Source organism: Pararge aegeria, chromosome 13 (assembly GCF_905163445.1).
Source record: "Pararge aegeria chromosome 13, ilParAegt1.1, whole genome shotgun sequence".
NCBI classification, from domain to species: Eukaryota; Metazoa; Arthropoda; class Insecta; order Lepidoptera; family Nymphalidae; genus Pararge; species Pararge aegeria.
The window spans coordinates 3357894-3380488 of NC_053192.1; the positions used below are offsets into that span (position 1 = coordinate 3357894).

General features: G+C 36.4%; 1 protein-coding gene across 1 annotated transcript in view; it reads right to left on the minus strand.

Moving 5' to 3' along the window:
- Positions 1 to 22595, minus strand: part of LOC120628849 (atrial natriuretic peptide receptor 1) — a 41102-nt gene that overhangs the window by 12228 nt on the left and 6279 nt on the right. Inside the window, exons 3-10 of the mRNA XM_039897488.1 lie at positions 18362 to 18475; positions 17474 to 17599; positions 14826 to 14954; positions 13501 to 13630; positions 4482 to 4604; positions 3935 to 4024; positions 1605 to 1728; positions 161 to 249 (exon numbers count right to left, since the gene is read on the minus strand). Of these exons, the coding sequence (XP_039753422.1) occupies positions 161 to 249; positions 1605 to 1728; positions 3935 to 4024; positions 4482 to 4604; positions 13501 to 13630; positions 14826 to 14954; positions 17474 to 17599; positions 18362 to 18475 (925 nt within the window). The remainder of the gene's footprint in view (positions 1 to 160; positions 250 to 1604; positions 1729 to 3934; positions 4025 to 4481; positions 4605 to 13500; positions 13631 to 14825; positions 14955 to 17473; positions 17600 to 18361; positions 18476 to 22595) is intronic.

The window sequence follows — 22595 nt, forward strand, 5'->3', positions numbered from 1 at the left end:
TCCATTTGTGCGCCAGTGCTTTGCGAATTGATATAGCTGTGGGAGAAGATAAATTTATATCCTTTCCCCGCGGATATAATTGTCCTGCCCAAGCTAGCAATGCTGATAAAAAAAAAATAGCTGAGAAGCGTAGACACTGAGCGGAATATTACCTAAGTACCTGATCGGGGCGGTGCGGCAGTCGACACATAGATGTAGCTTCCAGCAGCTCCAGGGCCATGCTCGCTATCTCTGTGGCATGCTTGTTGCCTGCAATCACGTTGCCTTATTTATTACAAGCTCCCACGTCATCAAGATCCCTTCCGGTAAAAAAAATTGCCTCAGTTTCTGCTAAGTCTCATTTTATACTAAGTCTCAGTTTCTGCTAAGTTCTCTGATTAGCTATGCAAGTCAAGAAATTAATTAGCTTATTATCTGTGTGATCTTCGAGAATCGGTTCAATCTTTCCCGCCGTAACAAAATAGCCTTAGTTTCCGCTATGTGCTCTACCTAACTATGTAAATAAAGAAAAATATTAGCTTACTATCTGTGTGATCTTTGAAAATCGGTCGGTCTTTCACGTGGCATTAAAATAGCCTCAGCTTTTGCCAAGTTCTCTATGCAACTATGCAATTCAAGTAATGTATTAGCTTACTATCTGTGAGGTCTTCCAGAATCGGTTCATTTTTTCGCTCGGTGACAAAATAACCACAGTTTCTGCTCAGTTAGCTACGTAACTATGAATGCCATGTTATTTATTAGCGTACTATTTGTGAGGTCTTCGGTCATTCCGCGGTAGACCCCGCGCAAGAGTATTTCCGCGGTAATAAAAAAGCCTGGTTTTTGTGCTAAGTTCTATCCCTAATTATAAAAGTCACATCAAGTATACGTTTTCTGCTTCCTACTTCATCTAAAATCCTTCGTCATTTCCCGTGGTAGTTTAATAGCCTTAACTTCTGCCAATTTGTTTCTTCTCAGTCGGTTCGCTCTTGTCAGAGCGGTCGTGGTCGTCATTTAAGGGTTGTGGCACGCTTAACTATTCGTCGCCACTCCTCTCTGTCAGCTGCCTTTCTAGCACACTCATGAAGGGTCAGCCCATCTCATGGGCAATCTTCCGCGTGATCTGGTGCCCTCGATTCTTCCTTGGACAACCAGACGTTCAATGGAGTCGTTGTCTCTTCTGGATACGTGACCAAAGAACGTGAGAATACTATGGAGGATAGACGTTGCGTGATTCCGAGTTCTTCAAGAATGGCCTTATTGGTCCGGAATACATTCCAAGGTATTCTTAGCACCACATCTCAAGAACGTCTATCTTCTTTTTCTCACTCTCCCGCAGGGTCCACGTCTCCGAAGCATAGAGGAATATGGGGAACACAAGCGCTCTAACAAGCCGGATTTTCGTGGCTTTGCCAATTTGTTTAATGTAATATAAATATAATATGTTCCTGTATATACAGTAAAACTTATAACTAAACTTACAACTGTATAGGTCATGCCAAAGTGAAATGATGACAACAATGCTGGCTGCATTTCCTCGTTGACCAGCCAGGCGCAAAAAATGAGTCAGCTCTTTTGTCACCAGGTGAGGAAACCGTGGTGTAATGTCCCGCAAAAGCTATTACCATTTCTGACGGGAAGTCCTGAAGCAACCATATACGAGTCCCCGATGGTTTCGATCTTGTAAACGTCGTAGCATTCGATCCTCTCGTCGAAAAGCTTGTACACGGAGTTCAGGAAGCTTATCACCTGGACAGAATACCAAAAACAAACATAGAATAGACCTGGAGATTTGAAAAACTATTTCAGTGTCGGGTAGCCCATTTATCGAGGATAGCTGTAGACCTATATTTAATCTATTTAATAGGAGCATAGCATCATTGAAGAATGTTTTAAAATCGGGGTTTTTTTCCGTTTGAGGGCTTCCGCTGCGGATGCTGCGTAAACAACTAAGTTTCGATAAAATTGTCTATGAAAAAATAATCCCTTTTAAAGTTCTAAAAAAAGTCCGCCAGCATATGTCAATATTAATTGAAGGTTGACTGATAAGCGGACAAAGTCCCGAGGGACTGCTAGTAATGAATAAATATACAATACATGGCCATCTAGCCCTAATTTAAGCGTAGCTTGTATTATGGGTACTAAAATGACTTTTGAATATTTTTATGAATAATATACCTATATAAATATAGGTACAGACCAACCCCCAGACACTGAAAAACATTCATGTTCATTACACGAATCTCCAGTTGTGGGAATTGAGCCCATATACTTGGACTCGGAAAGCGCTCTCTCCACAGTGCCAATCGTTCGTCTGTTTGTTCGTCTGTTCGTATGTGGGAGGTCTACGGTTTGCAATTGCAATTTGGGAATTCTAGACTTGTGGCTTGATGGTTTCAGCTTTGGCCGGTTAAACAGGCCACAAAAAAGGTTACTTATTATGATCAGCTCGTTTATGCATCCGTAGCTAAGTCAAACAACACTGTTAGCAGAAAAAATTTGTAACCCAAGATTATATCTACAGACAAGCAGTGGACATACTTTGTTTGACAGGATGATAATATCAACCAACCCGTGTACTTTTACCTATGCCTTATGAAAATGCAAACCGCAAAAGTACTTTTAGACACAAGACTATAGAATAGTGTTTAATTTTTTGTGGTTTATACACCTACATTTACGTAATTATTACTCACTCATATTTTATTACACTAATGTTTGAAGAATGTAGACAACCTAATTATTGTGTAGTAAATTCAGTGTTATATGTGTGAAATACCTGTTTTTTTTATAATACCTAAGCTATATTAATAAATTAAATAAATATCTATTTCTAATTAATTTATTATAGTTGATTTTTACCTTTTTCTACCTTTGTTTGTTTTTTATACTTTTTTCTACATTTGTGGTAAAATATATTATATCTAGACACATATACAATTATATCTGGATATATGAATTTTCGTTGCGCCATTCAGCTTTGGTGCAACGTTGTGGGTCTAAGCTGTACTTTACTCTTCTTTACCCCACTACAGCGAAGCATGAAGTTACTGGTTTTTTAATGATGCATTGTGAGGTATTGAATAAAAGCATATACAACGTGTAAATGAAAACCGAAATAATACTTCAGAGGCTTTAGATGTACATTATTTAGTGTATCTGAAACTTATCTGTGAAACCGAAACGGTAACAGTTTTTGAGTAAACCATTGCCATTGTTTTTACTGAAGGAAATCAGATACAGCTCTAACATCACATGCAAAACATAAAGTGACTTCGTAGTAAGTACGCGTCGCGTAGCGTAGGTACTATGCACGTGTTGGTCCTTTATCTTCAATAGGGTTGTCATAAGTAAACGCTGACAGTGTTTTAAATCAGTTGGTATGGAAAAATAAATAATGAAATTTACTTATGCATCCTTCAACAGTATTTTGTAATTCCGTTACACGTTGTATATATTTTAACTCGCTTGGCGGAAAACCTCTGTCGAAGGAAGGGTGGTATCTAACAAATGCCTCCCACAGGGCTAGCCCAGAGAACATAAAGAAATTATCAATTCCCAAATTGCCCTTGCTGAGAATCGAACCCGGAATCTCCGCTAATAAAACCACAGCGCCCATCGCTATGCCAAAAAGGTCGTCACAGTATTTTATAAGAATCTCTTTGAACAGCGAGGTAAAAGTTATGTAATATGATCATGTTTGAAAAAACGCAACTGCTGACTGAGTTTCCTGCCGGCCTCTTCTCGGTACACTCTTCGTTCTAAAACGGTGGTAAAGTAAACAAATAGACAGACTTGAAGTGCTCAAATTAATTCTACTTGAAATAAATGAATTTAGAATTTCAATAAGGATAATGATGACCCATATGGATTAAAGTAATCATAAGCCGCAAGAACTAAGGTGTATCACAATTTCACAAAATTTCATAATAGGTGGGTAATTCATCGGTTTTACCTGGTAGGGCGTGGAAACGGCCGCGATTGCAGTAAACCCCACTATGTCACTGAAGTACACGGTCACGGATGCGAAGAACTCCGCCGGTACCTACAAATGTTTCACATAAAAAAACAAAGTATAGCGCGTGCTGCACTGTACCTAAACGATATGAAAGATTCTTAACACTAGAGTTGGCGCGATATGAGCATTTTGCCGTCCACGCCAAAACAACGGTATTCATTCAAAATTCGGAAAGCAATTATACGTTAAGTTTGCGATTTTACGTATCTGCCCTGTTCTACTATAGAGGAGAAAATTGTCACCATTTGCCTTGCATTTACAGATTGCAAAAATATATGACACAAATTTAACTTATGTGTAGTTTATTTTGCCAAAAAATATCTTGTTGTGTAAAAATAGGATGGAGGATGATGAAAACACATAATTTTGTTATTTTATCACAACAGACAAACATACACACTTACCACACACACACACGCAAACACACGCTTCTAAATTCCCTGTCGTTTTTGTGTGGGGGGTTTTAAAATACGAATTGAGATACCTGTTGGGTTTGCTTCAGTTGCTTAGCAACACTGGCTGGCAGCATTTGGTAGAGTAGCGAGTCACTCAACTCCTTCTCGTACTCTAACTCTGTCGCTTTCTCGGACAAGTTGCGGGCGTAAACCTGAAATAATAGAGGATTTCGTTGTTATATACAACGCTCGTTGGGGTACTAAGTAGGGGACGGGATATTTTACGTTAGTTTTGGGATTTTTTACTAATTATCAGGATTAATGTAAATAATTATATGTATATTTGCCGAAATGGTATAATATTTTGAAACTAGAAAAGTTAATAGATTCATGAATTACATTTTATAAACATATTCAAGCAAATATTATAAATACTGTTTCTATTTCTATTTGACTTGATTGGGGTTTTATACAGTATTTGTAATACATAGTAATTTACAAATTTTAAATTGTACCCTCTAATCTAACTTGCTCTATGCTCTCTTGTTTTCTGCCATTTTTTTTTTTATTTCGGTGGTGTGCTATAAATGTGTGTTCCCTCATTCATTCATACTAAAAAGAGTTATTCAACAATTTAAATGTTGATGTTGGAAAAGAGCAACTACTGAGTTTCTTGCCGGCTCTTCTCGGTAGAATCTGCTTTCCGAACCGGTGGTAGAGTCACTACAAACATACATACTTGACGTTTCAAAAGTGCTTATAAAGTAGGCCTACTTGAAAAAAATGAATTTGAATTTGAATTTGTCCTGAGATAGGTAAAAAGGTTTTGGTAAATTACTGTACAACGTTGTTATAATAATCAATCATCATCATTGTAAACCCACTACAGGGCGCGGGTTTGTCTTTCCGAATGAGAATGTCCACGCCCGTGACTGAAATTCCACCCAATGGTAAGTGACGATGAAGTCTAGGTTAGTAGCTGTTGAAGCTGTAAGAGGTATGGCAGATATATAAAGCTTTGACGGCCGATTGGCGCAGTGGGCAGCGACCCTGCTTTCTAAGTCAAAGGCCGTGGGTTCGATTCCCACTACTGGAAAATGTTTGTGTGATGAGCATGAATGTTTTTCAGTTTCTGGGTGTTTATATGTATATTATAAGTATTTATGTATATTATTAGATAATAAAAATATTAATCAGTCATCTCAGTACCCATAACTCAAGCTAACGCTTACTTTGGGGCTGGATGGCGATGTGTGTATTGTCGTAGTATATTTATTTATTATTTATTATTTATTTATAAAGCTCACATGCATGAAAAGTTTTTACTTGGCATCGTACTGGAAGCTTCAATGGCTTCGCGGCACGTTTTCGACGTTAGCTTTAGTTTTAAGTTTACGAATGTGGTTATCGCCATCATCTCACTACCGTGTAATTCTTATGTACGCATCAAAAGTGCCACCTATGGGCCTACTTGAATAAAGATATTTTTGACTTTGACTTTAAGTAGTCCTACTTGAAATAAATGAATTTGAATTTGAATTATAAGTGCCACCTATGTGCCTACAAAGAATGATGAAAAATAAAGAAAAAGAAATATTTTACTTTGACTTTTTACTTAAGGGCCTATGATAAACCTACATGAATGAAGAATTTTCTATTTTGAATTTATTTAGTAGCAATATTTTGAATTTATAAGTATGTACCAGAAATATCAATTTTGTTAATCAATTTTTTTTTTAATTTTGAAAATTGTATCGTACTGGAAGCTTCAATGGCTTCGCGGCACGTTTTCGACGTTACGGTGATGACTAGCCATGGCCGAAGCTTCTCCCAGACCTGACCAGAGAAAGTTTAAAAATTCCATAAATGTCCTTGCCCTAGATCGAACGCGGGACCTCCACCACCTTCACCACTGCGACAGGAAGGACGTCAGACTACAGAAGACAAAATTATTGATGTATTAGTCTTTGAAAAACAAAGTCGTTTTGCCGTTAATAACACCTTCAGGATTCTCAAATGCCATTACACTGGCAACCACGCCCTTTAGACTAGAACACAGCAATAAAAAAAAAATATATATACTATGTCAATACACACATCGCCATCTAGCCCCACAGTAAGCGTAGCTTGTGTTATGGTTACTAGATGACTGATGAATATTTCTATGAATAATATACACTAAATTCAAATTTTAAATTTTAAATTCAAATTCAAAATTCAAAATTCATTTATTTCAGGTAGGCCTAATTAAAAAGCACTTATGAAACGTCAAGTCTGTTTGTAGTGACTCTACCACCGGTTCGGAAAGCAGATTCCACTGAGAAGAGCCGGCAAGAAACTCAGCAGATTGCTCTTTTCCAACATCATTTTAAACTTTAACAATCTTTAGAATTTTTCTGTTTTGTGAGAGATTAGAGCGGAGTGGCCTGCTTCCAAGCAGCCTTGTCGTTTAGGAATTCATCAATCGTGTAGTAACCACGATTTATTAAATGTGTTTTAATATATTGTTTAAACTCAACATTCATGTTCAACACATAATTATTTTCCAGTTGTGGGTATCGAACCCACTGTGGACTCAGAAAGCAGGGTCGCTGCCCACTGCGCCAGTCGGCCGTCAAACAATGCTACTTGGCAGCAAAACACCCTGCCAGAAAAAGTCCTTCTATTCTTCTTTTAGCAGCTTAGCGTAGTAGCTGAGCTTTAGGTTTAAGTTGGCGAACTTAGTTATCACCATTCCTTCACAATATTATGTATACCTATTTATGTAAGCTTCATAAGTTTTAAATGACAATGTGAGATGGTGATAACAAAAAAAAAAAACAACCGGCTAAGTTTGTCGTGGGCTTCTTCTTAGATCAGGGTGCGTTTGGAGCCCTTGTAGCTTTAGTTATCGCCATCAACTTACTTCTTAGTCATATTTTACATGAAATATTGGTAGAGTCACTACAAATACACATACTTGACGTTTCAAAAGTGCTTATAAAGTAGTCCTACTTGAAATAAATGAATTTAATTTGAATTTTTGAATTTGAATTATAAGTGCCACCTATGTGCCTACAAAGAATGATGAAAAAATAAAGAAAAAGAAAAATTTTTCTTTGACTTTTGACTTAAGGGCCTATGATAGGCCTACATGAATGAAGAGTTTTCTATTTTGAATTTATTTAGTAGCAATATTTTGAATTTATAAGTATGTACCAGAAATATCAATTTTGTTAATCAATTTTTTTTTAAATTTAGAAAATTGGATTTTTCCTTCAATTATAGGTAAAAACACTATTAAAAAATTACAAAATTGTACAAACATATCTTAATATATATAAATCTCTTGTCACGATGTTTGTCCGCGATGGACTCCTAAACTACTTAACCAATTTAAAATTAAATTGGCTCACCGTGAGCGGCCTGGTCCAACTTAAGAGATAGGATAGCTTAGATCTTTAATTATAGTCACAATTTTATTTTATTGCAAATTATTTGTCTATAATTAATTGGCAGTCACATGTTATATATATATACTACTATACTCATTTAAAGCTTAGCGATTCTGAATACTTTAAAAACAAAATCAAACGCAGACGAAGTCGCGGGCAACAGCTAGTATACCTATAATATGAGGTTAACAAAGGTAAACTTATAAACAAACAAACAGACGCAAGTCGCATTAACAATATTTATATGGAAGGTTTATTTAGTCAAATATTTTACGTACGTTTAATGAATGGAATGAAACGTAGGAGTCAAGGCCGTCGGATCAATGACTCTGTGACGTAACCACCGCGTCATGATAACGTTGCTCCATAACAGAGCACTTGACCTGACTGACGTTGAACCATTCTTTGTAATGATTCATTGTTTTGGTATTCATTTCGAAGCCACTGGTATCGCTACGGTGTCTATACATTTAGTACTATTATAAGCTTACCGTTTACTTTTTAACGTTATTAAAACTCGCGGGTACATTTTTTAATGCTAAGGGCTTGCTTAGCTTCGATAGCCAGATGATTTTTACGCCATCGTTCAATCATTTTTTTTATTCCATTACTCCTCCTTGACGGCAGTTATACCTGGCAGTGGCGTCCACAGGTGCTTTTTGAACAGGGTATGCATAAAGAAGGAATACGGCATAAAATTGAAAAATCCTTCCCCTTTAAGGGTTACACAAAAAAATTATGGTATGCATTGCTTTTGTGCATGTATGAAGTGCACGCCACTGCTACCTGGTAAGTGATGATGAAGTCTAACTGATGAAGTCTATTGGGATAACCTGTTATCGAAGTTATATTAAATCCATATCCTTAATCGGTATCTACGCGACATCGTACCTAAACGCTAAATCGCTTAGCGGCACGTCTTTGCCCGTAGGGTGGTAACTAGACACGGCCGAAGCCTTCTACCTGAATTCACAGCACTCACCGTTGCGCCTGGGAGGTCGTCAAAAGAAAAGAATCTTTAGAATTTTATTTTATCATTTTTTTTTCTTCCACGACAAGTTCGCCCTCGACGGCAGTCCTAACTGGTAAGTGATAATGAAGTCCAAGATGGTATTGGGATAACCTGTTATGACAGTCATATTAAATCCATATCCTTAATCGGTATATACGCGAAATTTTTTGTTGAACGCTAAATCGCTTAGCGGCACGTCTTTGTCGGTGGTAAATAGCCACGGCCGAAGCCTACACACCAGACAATGTCCTTCGACCGACCTTAAATAGAATTTGGCATAGTAGTAGCTGGTATTCCGGTTCAACATATAGGGGTACTTGTTATCCCGATAAATAATAAGTTTCCTCCACGAAACGGTATGAAAATCCAAATTTATCAATTTTACTTCATAGCGCCGTTTAATTTGAACCGATTTTAATAATTCTTTTTTTATTGAAAAGCGTGTATTACTAACAAGCATGTATTATCTAATTTTAATGGAGACCTGATGAATATTGTCAGAGATAAAGGACATAACTCTTCACAGATAACAGCAATTCGCAAGGCATATGGAACAACGATCAAATGCGTACCTTCCTACTAATATTATAAATGCGAAAGGAATAAAATAATATAAATATAAGTTTGATTATATACTTGCAAATTCATTTTTGAATTATGCTTATTGAACTTATCGCTTAGAAGTTGCGACGGGTATAGAATAACACGTACGCCGACGACGGGCCGCGAATAACGTACTTTGGAAATTAAACTGGACCTGGTAGGTAGCGCTGCAATTAGTTTCAAGATTTTTTTAAGATATTAAAACGATTTGGTGCAGAAGAAGTTGCGCGGGTCAGCTAGTTGATAAATAAATAAAAAAGTCGTCGATGTTGATTCACTAGGCATCCGGAAAATTGGATAATATTACATGTCTTACGTTTAGGGTTTTTCTCATTGTTGCGTCATACAATTACACATGCAGGATAATCTTATGAACAACCAAAAGGAAGATGAGCTCTAAATAAAATAAAATTCCAAAGATTATTTTTTTTGATACCTGACCTTGCGCAACGGTGAGCGCTGTGAATTTAAGGAGTTTGTGGATTCTGGTGGGGGGCTTTGGCCGTGGCTAGTTTTTTTCTTTTTTTTGGCGTGGTGGAAAAGCTTTATTGCTACCTCCGACCCTTGGGTAGAACAGAGGTTATGCGGGACTCCCCCCTCTTAGCATGTCCCTCTTGTAGGCTTTGTTAGACGTCCGGGGAAGGCTAGTTACCACCCTACGGACAAAGACGTGCCGCTAAGCGATTTAGTGTTCCGATGCTAGCAGGTTAGCTCGCCTATCATCTTAGACTTTATATTGAATGAATGAATGAATGAATGAATACACTTTTATTGTACACCACAGAGAAAATTTACAGAGATACAAATACAACAGCACAATAAGGTAGAACGTACAATTTGGCGGCCTTATCGCTAAATAGCGATCTCTTCCAGGCAACCAAAGGCATACAAGAAAATGTTATAAGAAATAAGTAGGTGGTACAACAAACAAAATTAAATATTAGGACTTAAAACTAAATTAACATAAAAAATAAATAAAAAAAAAAACATAAAACATAGTATATACTAAACATAACATATTAAAGATATGCACAAAAATATAAGATATGTACAAAAATATATATATGTTTATATTCATAAACATATTTATCAGTTATTCTAGTAACACAAGGTTCGCTTACTTTGGGGCTAGATGGCGATGTGTGTATTATCGTAGTATATTTATATTTATTTAACTTATATTGAAAAGACTTAACTTACATTGAAATAAAAAAAAAAATATACTTGGTCTACCAAGTAACAATCTCGGTATGTTAGGTAGGTAATATAATTATGGTAAGATATAATATTGCTTTGTCAAATATTATAAATATTTTCCTGTGCTAATATACATTGCGGTAACCTTGACATTTATTATAATAAGTAATACCATAGTCTGTAAATAACATATGATTATTTACAATCGGCGCAATCACCGTGGTATTGCCAAGCATCGCGAGATTTCAGATTAAAATATTTTTTGTCGCACAAGTATTCGGCAAAAAACTTTTTATCTCGTGCGTGCAATGCTTTCAACAGCAAATATTGTCGGACGGACATTTTCATGTCAAAATTGGCACTTTTGGGAAATATACTATGGCAAAATATGTATATAACCTTTAAAGTTTTTGTTTTTCTTTTTGTTTTAATTTTTTTTTTTTTGTATAATTTTCGCTTGGTAGGTACTTATTCCTTAGCAATTGTGCTTAACGTTATCGTATATGTATAACTAAGTTGTGGAAACTTCATTGGTTTATGTGATATAAAAATACGGCATTACTTTTACGTGTAATAGTACTGTTTGTTTCCCTTGAAAAGCTAATAAATAAATAAATAAATAGCGTTTCAATTACTTTTCTGCTACCCAAAATGGTAGGGGGTTGGGGTGAAGGCAGGAAAGAATACACCGGTCACTTCCCCTCATCCCCTCGCGCGTGACTTATGACTTAGGGAATAAAACGAGAATAGGCAGCATCGTCAAACATGAACATGAATGTTTTTCATACAGTACAGTAGTGACATATACTTACGACCTATCCTAATTATTATTTTTAAAAAGTGGAAACTACACAGTCGTGTGACGTAAGTAACGCTTACGTCTTATAAAAATCCGAGTTACTCCCTAGTCGCGCCTAAGAAGTTTTATTAAAAAAATACATAATTTGTTTTAGTGGGCATATAGATGTACGTACTTTACCTATTAGATTGAGCTGTGAACTGTTTTTAGCTAACTAATATTCCAACTCACTTTATTTATTCGTATAATGGGATTCGTACCGACGGATCAGGTTCACCGATCCAATTAATTTGGGTCAAAGTGCCTATTCATTCATTAAATCGAATTAGTAAAATTAGACATAGTTTAGCTTAGTGATTAATAATTGTAGTTGTACCTTTTACCGAAATAAATTTTTGCACGTGGTTTTATCCGCTGGGTTTAAGTTATTTTATGTTATCATCAGCCGCAAAATTATTCTCATAGATGAGGGGAATTAAGATATTAGAACATCTAGCAAATGGTAGAAAGCTGATCTCAGAGCCTCGAAAGATAACCGAGGGGGTTGTGGTGAGTAGGAATAAATCTAACATTGGGTCTAAATCTTACTTAACCCGTTTTTGCCAACATCATTGACTTAATTGTGAATTTGGCAAGCATATCTGGGCCAAAATGTATGTATGCAAAAAGTGTTTATGTAGTAAGGATACTATTTATCGTATACGTATACGTAATATCATACTTAAATAATTATTATGCAACGTGTAAATGAGTGCGTGTAAACGACTTTTGGCATGGAGTTATTGTATTTATTTTTTCACATAATATACATCACAACTTTTTAATGTAAAAGTTAATCCACCTCAGTTTTGCATGGTTAATTATTCTAAAAGGTAAGTATATTTACATTACACCTTAGTACTACGAAAACATTTTTAAGCATTAGCATTTAGCATAAGGGTAGGCCGATAGTTAAATGTAAAGACTTTTTGTTGACGTTTCAATTTTAGCTCAGTCTGAGTACGATCGAAGTGCGGTCATAATCCTTAATTGAACACCGACTAACATCCTGTACGATGTTAGTAGGAAGGGTGGAGAGTAGGTAAATTAGGCCACTAAAGGCCCTCCTAAGGAAGGTTTACATGAAAACTCGTATTTTTACACCGAATAGCTCCCTTTCTCTCAGTTTTAACCAAAAACCAAATAATTTATTCACCGCAAGCAGCTCGGGGCTCAGCCACTCGTAACTTGCTCATACCTATCCCTATCCCTATTCTTATCCTTATCCCTATCCCTACTAATATTATATAAATTTATAAATTTGTAAATGTGAATGTGAGTTTGTTTGTTACACTTTCACGCAAAAACTACTGAACCGATCATCATGAAACTTTGGAAATATATTCTTGGAGGTAATATAAGTAATATAGAACACTTTTTATCCCAAAACTAAGCTCAGTTCCTTTGGGAGGGGTGATGAAAAAGTTTGACGATTTTACACAAGGACTATATAAAAAATGTTAGAAATGTTCTTCGTTAACCTTTTAGCATATAAATCAACTAACAATGCGATTTCGATTCGTCCTATAACGATTACTATTTTTTGTAAGTGACAGGAGGAGCTGAGATTGGACAGACAGTTCTTTTCAGGTATTGTTTATGCGAATAGATTTTTTTTTATAAGAATACACAACTTAAAAATTTCAGTACCTACCACCTAAATTTAATGTAAATGTGTCTGAAAAAACAAAGGCAGACGAAGTCGCGGGAAATAGCTAGTATTATATAATATAGTGTGTTTCTTTGTCTTTTCACCGCGCGCTGACTACGCAAATAATTAACTACCTTTTTGCCTTAGAGTTAGTTGATAAGACGGAGATTAACACAGGCCACTTTTTATCTGTAAAAGACCGTACACAGCGCAGATGACTGCTAGTAGTTAATACTTTCTTTCTTACCTGTATAGTGTTGACGGCGTTCCTGACAAGGGCTATGATGACTGCTAGTAGTTAAAACTTTCTTTCTTACCTGTATAGTGTTGACGGCGTTCCTCACAAGGGCTATGTTAATAATTTCTTTCTTACCTGTATAGTGTTGACGGCGTTCCGCACGAGAGCTATGATGATGGGCGACACCACACAAACCAGGATAAGGATTCCTGCGCAAACTGCTTCGCTGCGACGCGCCTCCTTTAAACTGTGGTTAACGCCCTCCCTATGGAAATGGGACATTTTAAAATCGTCATCATCGTTCTTAACTGCCTTATTTGTTAGGCTAACCGACTAAGTATCACAAGGTTCTGGGGTCATAAATAATATTCATAATTGTTTACATAATATAATGTACGCATAAAAATCCAAGCCATGCCAAGATTTGTATTGTTGCGCTCTGAGTATTCACAAGGATCACAATGTGGGTTATTTGTTACGAGAATAGATAATTAAATAGCATAGGATATAGCATAAGAATGTTAAGATTATTTTTATAAAAACCTACACTATCGCATTAGGTTTATTATTATTATTTTATTCTTTAATGATAGTGTTAAAAAAAAATCTATGTGCCTATTTGAATAAAGAAATATTTGACTTGACTTGACTTGAACAAAAGAAGTTATTCTTTAAAGATAAACTTAAAAACTGATCTTATTTTAACCATAAGAACTAAAAAATATCTGTAGAACTACACATTAATTAAAATGCCGTACATCTTCCAAATAAACCGTTCCCACGGCATGCTTTAAAAACAAAAAAAAAACGCGGACGAAGTGGCGGGCAACAGCTAGTAAAGATAAATACAGACAAAATTAAAGAAGTTTCAAGAAGAGATAGAATTTAAACTTAAGTAGATAGCTAATCTTTTGAATTTTCCACTTCGAACTTCCATTTGAGACTTCATTTGCGATAAAGTTAACAGTTTGGAATTTTATTCGATACGTGACTGGACTGCTTTGATAGACTGCAAATCTTATATGTTAGGTGTGGATAAAGACTTTGACTTTTAACCTTGTTTAGAACATAATATGAGTTCACAAATTTCTCGTAAAGGACATCATCATTTCGTTTTTCACATTTATCGGCGCATCGACCCTGCTTTCTGATTCCAGGGCCGAGGGTTCGATTCCCACAACTGGAACTGGAACATGAATGGTTGTAAGTGTCTGGGTGTTTATATGTACATTATATGTATATATTATTCATAAAGATATTCATAGTGAGTTGACTGTCAGTAGCCATAACTCAAGCCACGCTTACTTTTAAACTAGTTATGTACTTACTTATATTTATATTTTTTTATTACGATACTAAAAGTGCCTGCCAAAACCAAATTTTGCTGCATTTTGTTCGAACTTTTCATTGATACTGAGCGAAGGATTTAATAAAATAATTGTAATGTATATTATATTTACCTTATGTATTCCCTTAGTTGTTTCTGGACTGCTCTTAGCTTGCCGAGCAGCGTGGCTGTTTGGTCGAAATACTCTATCGCCTCGCTAACGCTGCCTGCCTGCTGTTTATTATCCACTATTTGCTGATTTCTGTAAATCGTTTTGGTCATTTAAAACAAAAAATACAAATATGACTTTCTATTTGAATAAAACAATGATTTAAATAAGTATCGTATTCAAAAGTATTTATGACTAAAAGTGCAATGTTTCATCTCATAAAAAAAGCAATACACGTCAAATCGACAGACAATTTAAATAAAAGAACATTGTGTTTAATTTGAAATAAATCTGTACGGTGCAATTAATTATTTCATCACTAAACAGACCTCTCTAGTATATAGACTAATTCTCCTGCTTTTCATGAATTAAATACAGCAAATTAAGCTTAATGTTCTTTTTCTAAATATCATGGAATTCCGCAAAGTAACATTAGGCGTCACTTTGCAGAATTCCATGATCCGGTGATAGCCTGGTGGCTTAGGCCACACCGTATTCCCGTATTCCCGTATACCCGTGCAGAGACGAGGCTTGTGATCAAGATAGAAATATTTTAATGCGGACCCTTAAAAAACTACACTAACTTCTGCCTTTCTATGCCGCATCGATTTGATTTACTGAATGGAAGTTAAACCATTTATATTCCTTAACGGTAAACACAATCCCGGAATCACAATTTCCTTTTTCGGCGTACCTCCAATAATGTTGCTCACGAATTCAATTCCGTTATCAACAGTCCATTCGTATATTCCACTGCTCCTATTTTCGCGTGCCTTGAATTAATGTGTTTGTTTTCCCAAACATTATGATCTTAAGGTTATTTGAATAAGACTCGGAGCGATGACATGTGCAGTGAGATGAAATAACCCCAAAAGGTCCGCTTTACTCGAACTTGCCTTTTACTACTTCTTTCTTTCCAATTTTCTCAGTCCAACTTATTCTCTCCTTTCAGCGCCAATGCTTCCAGCAGTTCAATTTCTCTCTGTATCCAAGTCTCGCATGCATATAAAGCTATGCTCCAGATGTATGATGTGATGAGCAGTTTTTGATGCTCATGCACATTATGGATGCGCATGCACATTTGTTTTTTTAGTATGAAGAGTTTGCTAAGCTATTGCTATTCTGGATTTTTTGCCTGGTATAAATTTTTCATCTGCTGTAATCAGGCTTCCTATATATTTAAAACTTGCTCTTTTATGTGACCATATTATAATCGGACTATCATTAGTCTTTTTAACTTTCTGGTTTGTGATATTGCTTTCATACTATTAGGTTAGTCTAGCAGTAGTTCCGCGAATAAAAGCGGGCCCACATTTTAAAGGTCTCAATAAAATACCTGTTTTTAGGAAAAAAGTAGACGTCGATATCGTCATCTTTACTTTTCATTTTGACGGCCGATTGGCGCAGTGGACAGCGACCCTGCTTTCTGAGTCTAAGGCTGTGGGTTCGATTCCCACGACTGGAAAATGTTTGTGTGATGAACATGAATGTTTTTCAGTGTCTGGGTGTTAATATTTATATGATAAGTATTTATGTATATTATTTATAAAAATATTCATCAGTCATCTTAGTACTCATAACACAAGCTACGCTTACTTTGGGGCTAGATGGCGATGTATGTATTGTCGGTGTGTATATATATATATGTATTAAATAATGTGTCTTTCTGAGATTTGGTATTATTTACTTTTTAATAAACTTTGACATAAGCCTAAATATGACCTAAGCCTTACTTTTTATATGATTTTCAGTTATAAATAATAGGTGATTTACAATGTTTATGTGTTGGTTTTCTGCGAAATTATAATTACAGTATGGTTCAGCATTATCAGCATTTTCTTTTTTTCTGTCCTCTTATACATACTAAATGTTGTACTTTATTTATTTAGTGTGGTTATAATAATAGATATATAATAATAATAATAATTTTTATTATATTTTTATTATTATTATATATCTTCGCAACTAAAAGCTAGATATTGCAAATAGTATTCAAGGTGTTTCTTCATTAAAAATGCTATTTTACTTGCTCTTTTTGAATTGAGACCATTTCAACGCCCGATGTAAACTTTGTCTATCTATTAAAGCCATTTAAGTATTGCTAGCTTCTGAGATGAAGGAAAAACATCATGACGAAATCTCCACGCATAAGGGTTCTCCATGACGTTCTCAAAGGCATGCGAAGTCTACCAATCCGGTTAGCTTGGTGGACTACATCCATGTAGAAACAGTGTACACGACATCAAAAATCGAAATTGAAGCATCAAAAATCACTCCACTTTGGTAATGCTTCTTGAACAGGCAGTTAAATAATTCACTCCATTTAGCAGTAGAGTTTATTATACCCGTAATTTTCTGTACGTTTATCATAAAAATGGGGGAAAGTGGACCAAGTTTGTGACCTAGCAACATTACGCGGGTGTGTACTGTGACGTGCACGGGAATTTTCTCTGTTTTTGGACACAATGCATTGCATGCAATAATGGCTGCATGAGGATACTGTTTCTTTTTAATTCGGTGCCCGTTTTCTGTAGTAGGCCAGTAATTGCTTTATAATGATGATGATAGCTGCTGGCTGAAACGCTGAAGGGGAGAAAAAAGATCTTACTCACTTTTTCTCCAGCTCTTGGTATTCGGGGCTGTCCTCCTTTATGTCCATGTGCAGAGGAATGAGCGAGGGGACCAGGTTCAGTGTGTTGTCGAGCAGATCTCTGCCGAGCACCATGTGGCTTATGTACCTATAAAAAAATAAACCTGTGCATCTTTCTCACTCTCTTTTAGTGATAAGGCCGCCTTTGTACCCTAGCACTAAGTACTTTTGCTGTTTTCCTTGTGTTTTTCTTATTGTGTTGTGTTGCACTAAAGTTTTTCTATTCTATTCCATTCTTTCTCCTCGTGTGGTTTGCCAAAGCGATGATGCAGTCTAACATAGTAACCTTAGGGCTAATCAGTAAGGGGTAGGGTTATATTGAACCCATAATTATTTTAGGTACGTAATAATAACTGTTTGACTAATGAATTTATTTACATTGTGAGGTTAGTGTGTGTAGTTAGCGGTTTACCGTGCTAATATTTTTTTTTATCCACTACATGACTGCAATTTCACCTGGTGGTATGTGATGATGCAGTAAGATGGTATCGGGCTAACAGTTAGGGAGGGAGTCATACACCTTATTGTTTTCTAAGCGACATCGCACCGGAACACTAAACTGCTTAATGGCACGTCTTTGTCGGTAGGGCGGTAACTAGCCACGGCTAAACCCTCCCACCAGACCAGACCACAGAAAATTTATAAATTCCCAAATTGCCCTGCCGGGAATCGAACCCGGGACCTCGTGCTTAAATTCACAGCGTTAACCGTTGCGCCAGGGAGGTCGTCAAATTATATATTGAAAAAAATGTATAAACATATAAGATTATAAGAGACACAGTTATTGTTTTCAATTCTGCCGCGCGGTCTTAAGCACACACTGTTTTTTTTTTAATTCTAAATTATTTACTTCTCATGTGCTCTTGGTTGAAGATAACCTCGTGCGAAGTAGTTGATACCGAGAACCGAAGCTATACCCTTGCATTCGATGCTCCGGAGTAAGTTCTTGAATCCGACGAGGTACCTGCAGAAAAAACATTAATCATATTACTGTCTTAAAATTCATTTTTCTATCTTGTGAGAGATGAAAGCGTAGCCGGATGCTTCCAAGCAACCTTGTCATTAAGAAATTCATCAATTGTATAATAACCTCGCTGTAATAAATGTGTGTTAACACATTCATTAAACTTATGCATTGGTAGGTCCAAAATTACCTTAAGAATCATATTATAAAAGCTTACTCAATCCCAATCCTGCGGGAACCGTACATTTTCCCGGGATAAAAAGCAGCCTATATGTTAATCCAGGGTATTATCTATCTCCATTCTAAAATTCAGTCAAATTGGTTCAGTAGTTTTTGCGTGAAAGAGTAACAAACATCCATCCATCCTTACAAATTTCGTATTTATAATGTTAACAGGATATTTCATCACCATATCAACTCATTACCGGCCCAGTACAGGGCAGGGGTCTCCTCCCACTATGAGAATGAGATATTAAAAACGCACATAACTCCGAAAACTTACTGGTGCGTACCGGGGTTCAAATTCAAATTGAAATTCAAAATTTCTTTATTCATGTTGGCCTATCACAGGCACTTATGAAGCGTTCATACATATATGTTTACATAATTGTAAGGGGATGGTGATAACTTCGTTCGCCAACTTAAACCTAAAGCTACGTGGGTTCCAAACGCGTCCTGGTCTAAAAAGAGAACACAACAAACTTAGCCGGGTAAATCGGCTCGAACTCGGTCTCCACGAAAGGTAAGCCGAGGTCTCACCCACAAGGCTATCGCCGCTTCCGTGGCACGCATCGCTATGATGCGTGCCATGAATAGAATTCAGACCCCAAAAGAGAAACCGAAGTTACCCAGTAGACCATTACTACTCATATAAAATCATCGCCATAAATCAATCATAAATTTCACCCACCTTTCCGTTTTTTTTTTTTCATTTTCCTAATCCTAAGGTTGCCTGCTAGAGATCGCTACTGAGCGATAAGGCTGCCTTTTATATCCTACATTCTTTAAGTGTTATTTTTATTGTTTTTCTGATGTGGTGTACAAACAAAGAGAAGAAGCCAGAATAGATGGAGACAATCTTGAAAAGATAGTAGTCACTGGCAAAGTGGAAGAAAAGAGACCTCGAGGACGTAGCCCGATTCGTTGGTCGGATCAAATCCGCACTGCTCTCGACACCAAAGTGCATACGGCTTTAAACGTTGCTCAAAGCCGAGTCAAATGGCACAAAATCGTCCAAAAAGTTGGGGTCACGACCCTCAGCAATGAGGAACACGACGTAGAGAGAGAGTACAAACAAAGAGTATAAATAAATGAAGACAAACCAGTTATCTAATGTAATAAGAGTGGAAATGTGTGACTAACTATCATCATTCACTGGATCAGGCGATATGCGAGTCCCGGAATAGTTAAACTAAATGTATTGAGTCATGATACGGTGTTCGAATTAATTTGCGGGCCGTCTATGAGTCAGTCACTCGGGATCAAGAAACCATTCCTTGATGGCATGACTAAAGATAGCATCATATTTTGTACCACAGGACGTTTATTGCACTTAGGTTTTGTCAACCTCTCTGACGCAGTTGTGTTAAAAGTCGGGAATTATAAATTTCTTATTTTTTGGTCTTGTCAGCTAGGAGGCGTTCCGGTGCGACGTCGTGAATATTTCAAACCGATTAAGATATTGGTCTCATTTAAATTTTGTATAAAATAATTTTATAATTAAGGTGTGTAGAATGGCAGATTGTAGCACGGAACTTGTTATGTTTTATTATAAGATCAAAATTTTTAACCTGCAATCACGCAAATAAAGATTTAGTTCGCTATTATCTTGTATCTCGAATTAAAACAAAAATCGTCCACTGTCCGTTTAACTGATAGCTTTTTACGCTTAGGTTGCATTTAATATATCACTTTAAGTGATAAAGCCGCCTTTGAGCCCTAACACTATGACTTTGTTTTTTTTATTGTTTCTTTGGGTTGCAATTAGGTTATTTAAGTATGACAATCCTTTTGAAGATGAAAGACCGACACGCGCATAGTACGTTCGCTCCGCGACGGGTTCATACTTAAGTGACAGGAGTCACTTAATTTTAATTTTGCATGTGATGTTAGGGCTGTACCTTATTTCTTTCAGCAAAAACTATGGCAGTGGTTAACTCAAAAACTATTAGTGTTTCGGTTACACAGATAAGTCTTAGAGACTATTATTTAGACTCTAAGACTTATCAGTGAAAGTTTTAGCATTTGCCTCTAAAGTATGTGAAGTAATATTCCGGTTTTCTTTTATATACATAAATAAATAAATAAATATACTATGACAATACACACATCGTCATCTAGCCCCAAAGTAAGCGTAGCTTGTGTTATGGGTACTAAGACGACTGATGAATATTTTTATGAATAATATACATAAATACTTAGAATATACATATAAACACCCAGACACTGAAAAATAATCACGCTCATCACACAAACATTTTCCAGTTGTGGGAATCGAACCCACGGCCTTGGACTCAGAAAGCAGGGTCGCTGCAAACTGCGCCAATCGGCCGACATGTTTAAAACGAAGAGTGCTCACATACGTCAAAGCGTATTAATACGCTTTTAAGAGGATAAACTGGGCTTTAGGTAATTCCTGTTAACCCTCCAAATTAGATAAGTTGTTTAGACCGTGTTACAGCATAACTTGTAGGAATTTGTGCGTTTTTTTTTTATTTTCACATTTCAACAGTTAAGTTATCAAGGAAAAAAAAGAGCAATAGATTAAATTGCTGTAATAATTCCATTCGAGTGTGTACGCGTTTTTGTTTTTAATTTCTTTGTAATCCCTACTAATATTATAAATGACAATGTAAGTTTGTTTGTTACGCTTTCACGCAAAAACTACTTAACCGATCCTCATGAAACTTTGTACACATATTTTTGAAAGTGATTGAAGTAATATAGGATACTTTTTATCCCGACATTAAGCCCGGTTAATTTGGGAGAGGGGATGAAAGTGTTTGACGATTTTACACCATAACTCCGACAAATTATAATCGATTTAAATAATTATGGTTGTTATATGTGTTTAATTTTGCTCAATCTTTGTGTAGATCAGATGAATGCATTTGGAGATAGAGGACAGAACTCCACAGCGGACAGCAGCAAACCCCTCATTTAAGGCTTAGCGATACTGAATACTCTAATTTTTTTACTAAATTTACCTAATGCCACAAAAAAAAACAAAATCAAACGCAGACGAAGTCGCGGGCAATAGCTAGTAAATCAATAAATAGATTAATATACTACGACAATTTTATTACGCCCAACGCCATCTAGCCCCAAAGTAAGAGGAGTTTGTGTTATGGGTACTAAGATGACTGATGAATATTTTCATGAATAATATACATAAGTACTAAAGATATTTAGATAAAAACCCAGACACTGAAAAGTATTCATGCTCATACACAACCATATTCCAATCGTGGGAATCGAGCCCACAGCCTTGGACTCAGAAAGCGCCGATCAGCCATCAAATTTCGATTGCGTGGTTATGTGCATATTATAGATAAGTAAGATGATGCATAGGGACGTTGTATTTTTGATAGTACGTATGTACGGATACATGTTTTATGTAACTGAGAGATAAGTGGCTTATAACATCCATTTGTTATCCGAAAAAGTAATTAACGGTTGCAGGGAATAGGAAGCCAGGTGCCGCTTTGTAGATTTGGAAATTTGCCAAATACTTAAAAGTGATTTGGCAGTGCTCTGTAAAATGGTTTCCAGGAATTACTTGCGGTGGGTGAATTGCAATCGCTGCTTTAAAGCTTACCATCATTTGTAAGCATGACCTAGAATCCTAATATTACTAACTTGTCCACAAGAACGCGTCGTCATCGAGCTTCAGTTAGAAGAGTTTTGACTCCTATTAACAGAGCAACACCTCGCAGGGCATGCTACCACTCAGATAAGATTATAGATTGCCAGTGCCAACTTGCCAAGCTATTTCATCATCATATTCACATCAACCCATTACAGGCCCACTACAGAGCACGGGTCTTCTCCCACAATGAAAAGGGGCTAAGGCCGTAGTCCACCACGCTGGCTTAGTGCGGTTTTGTGGACTCCACACACC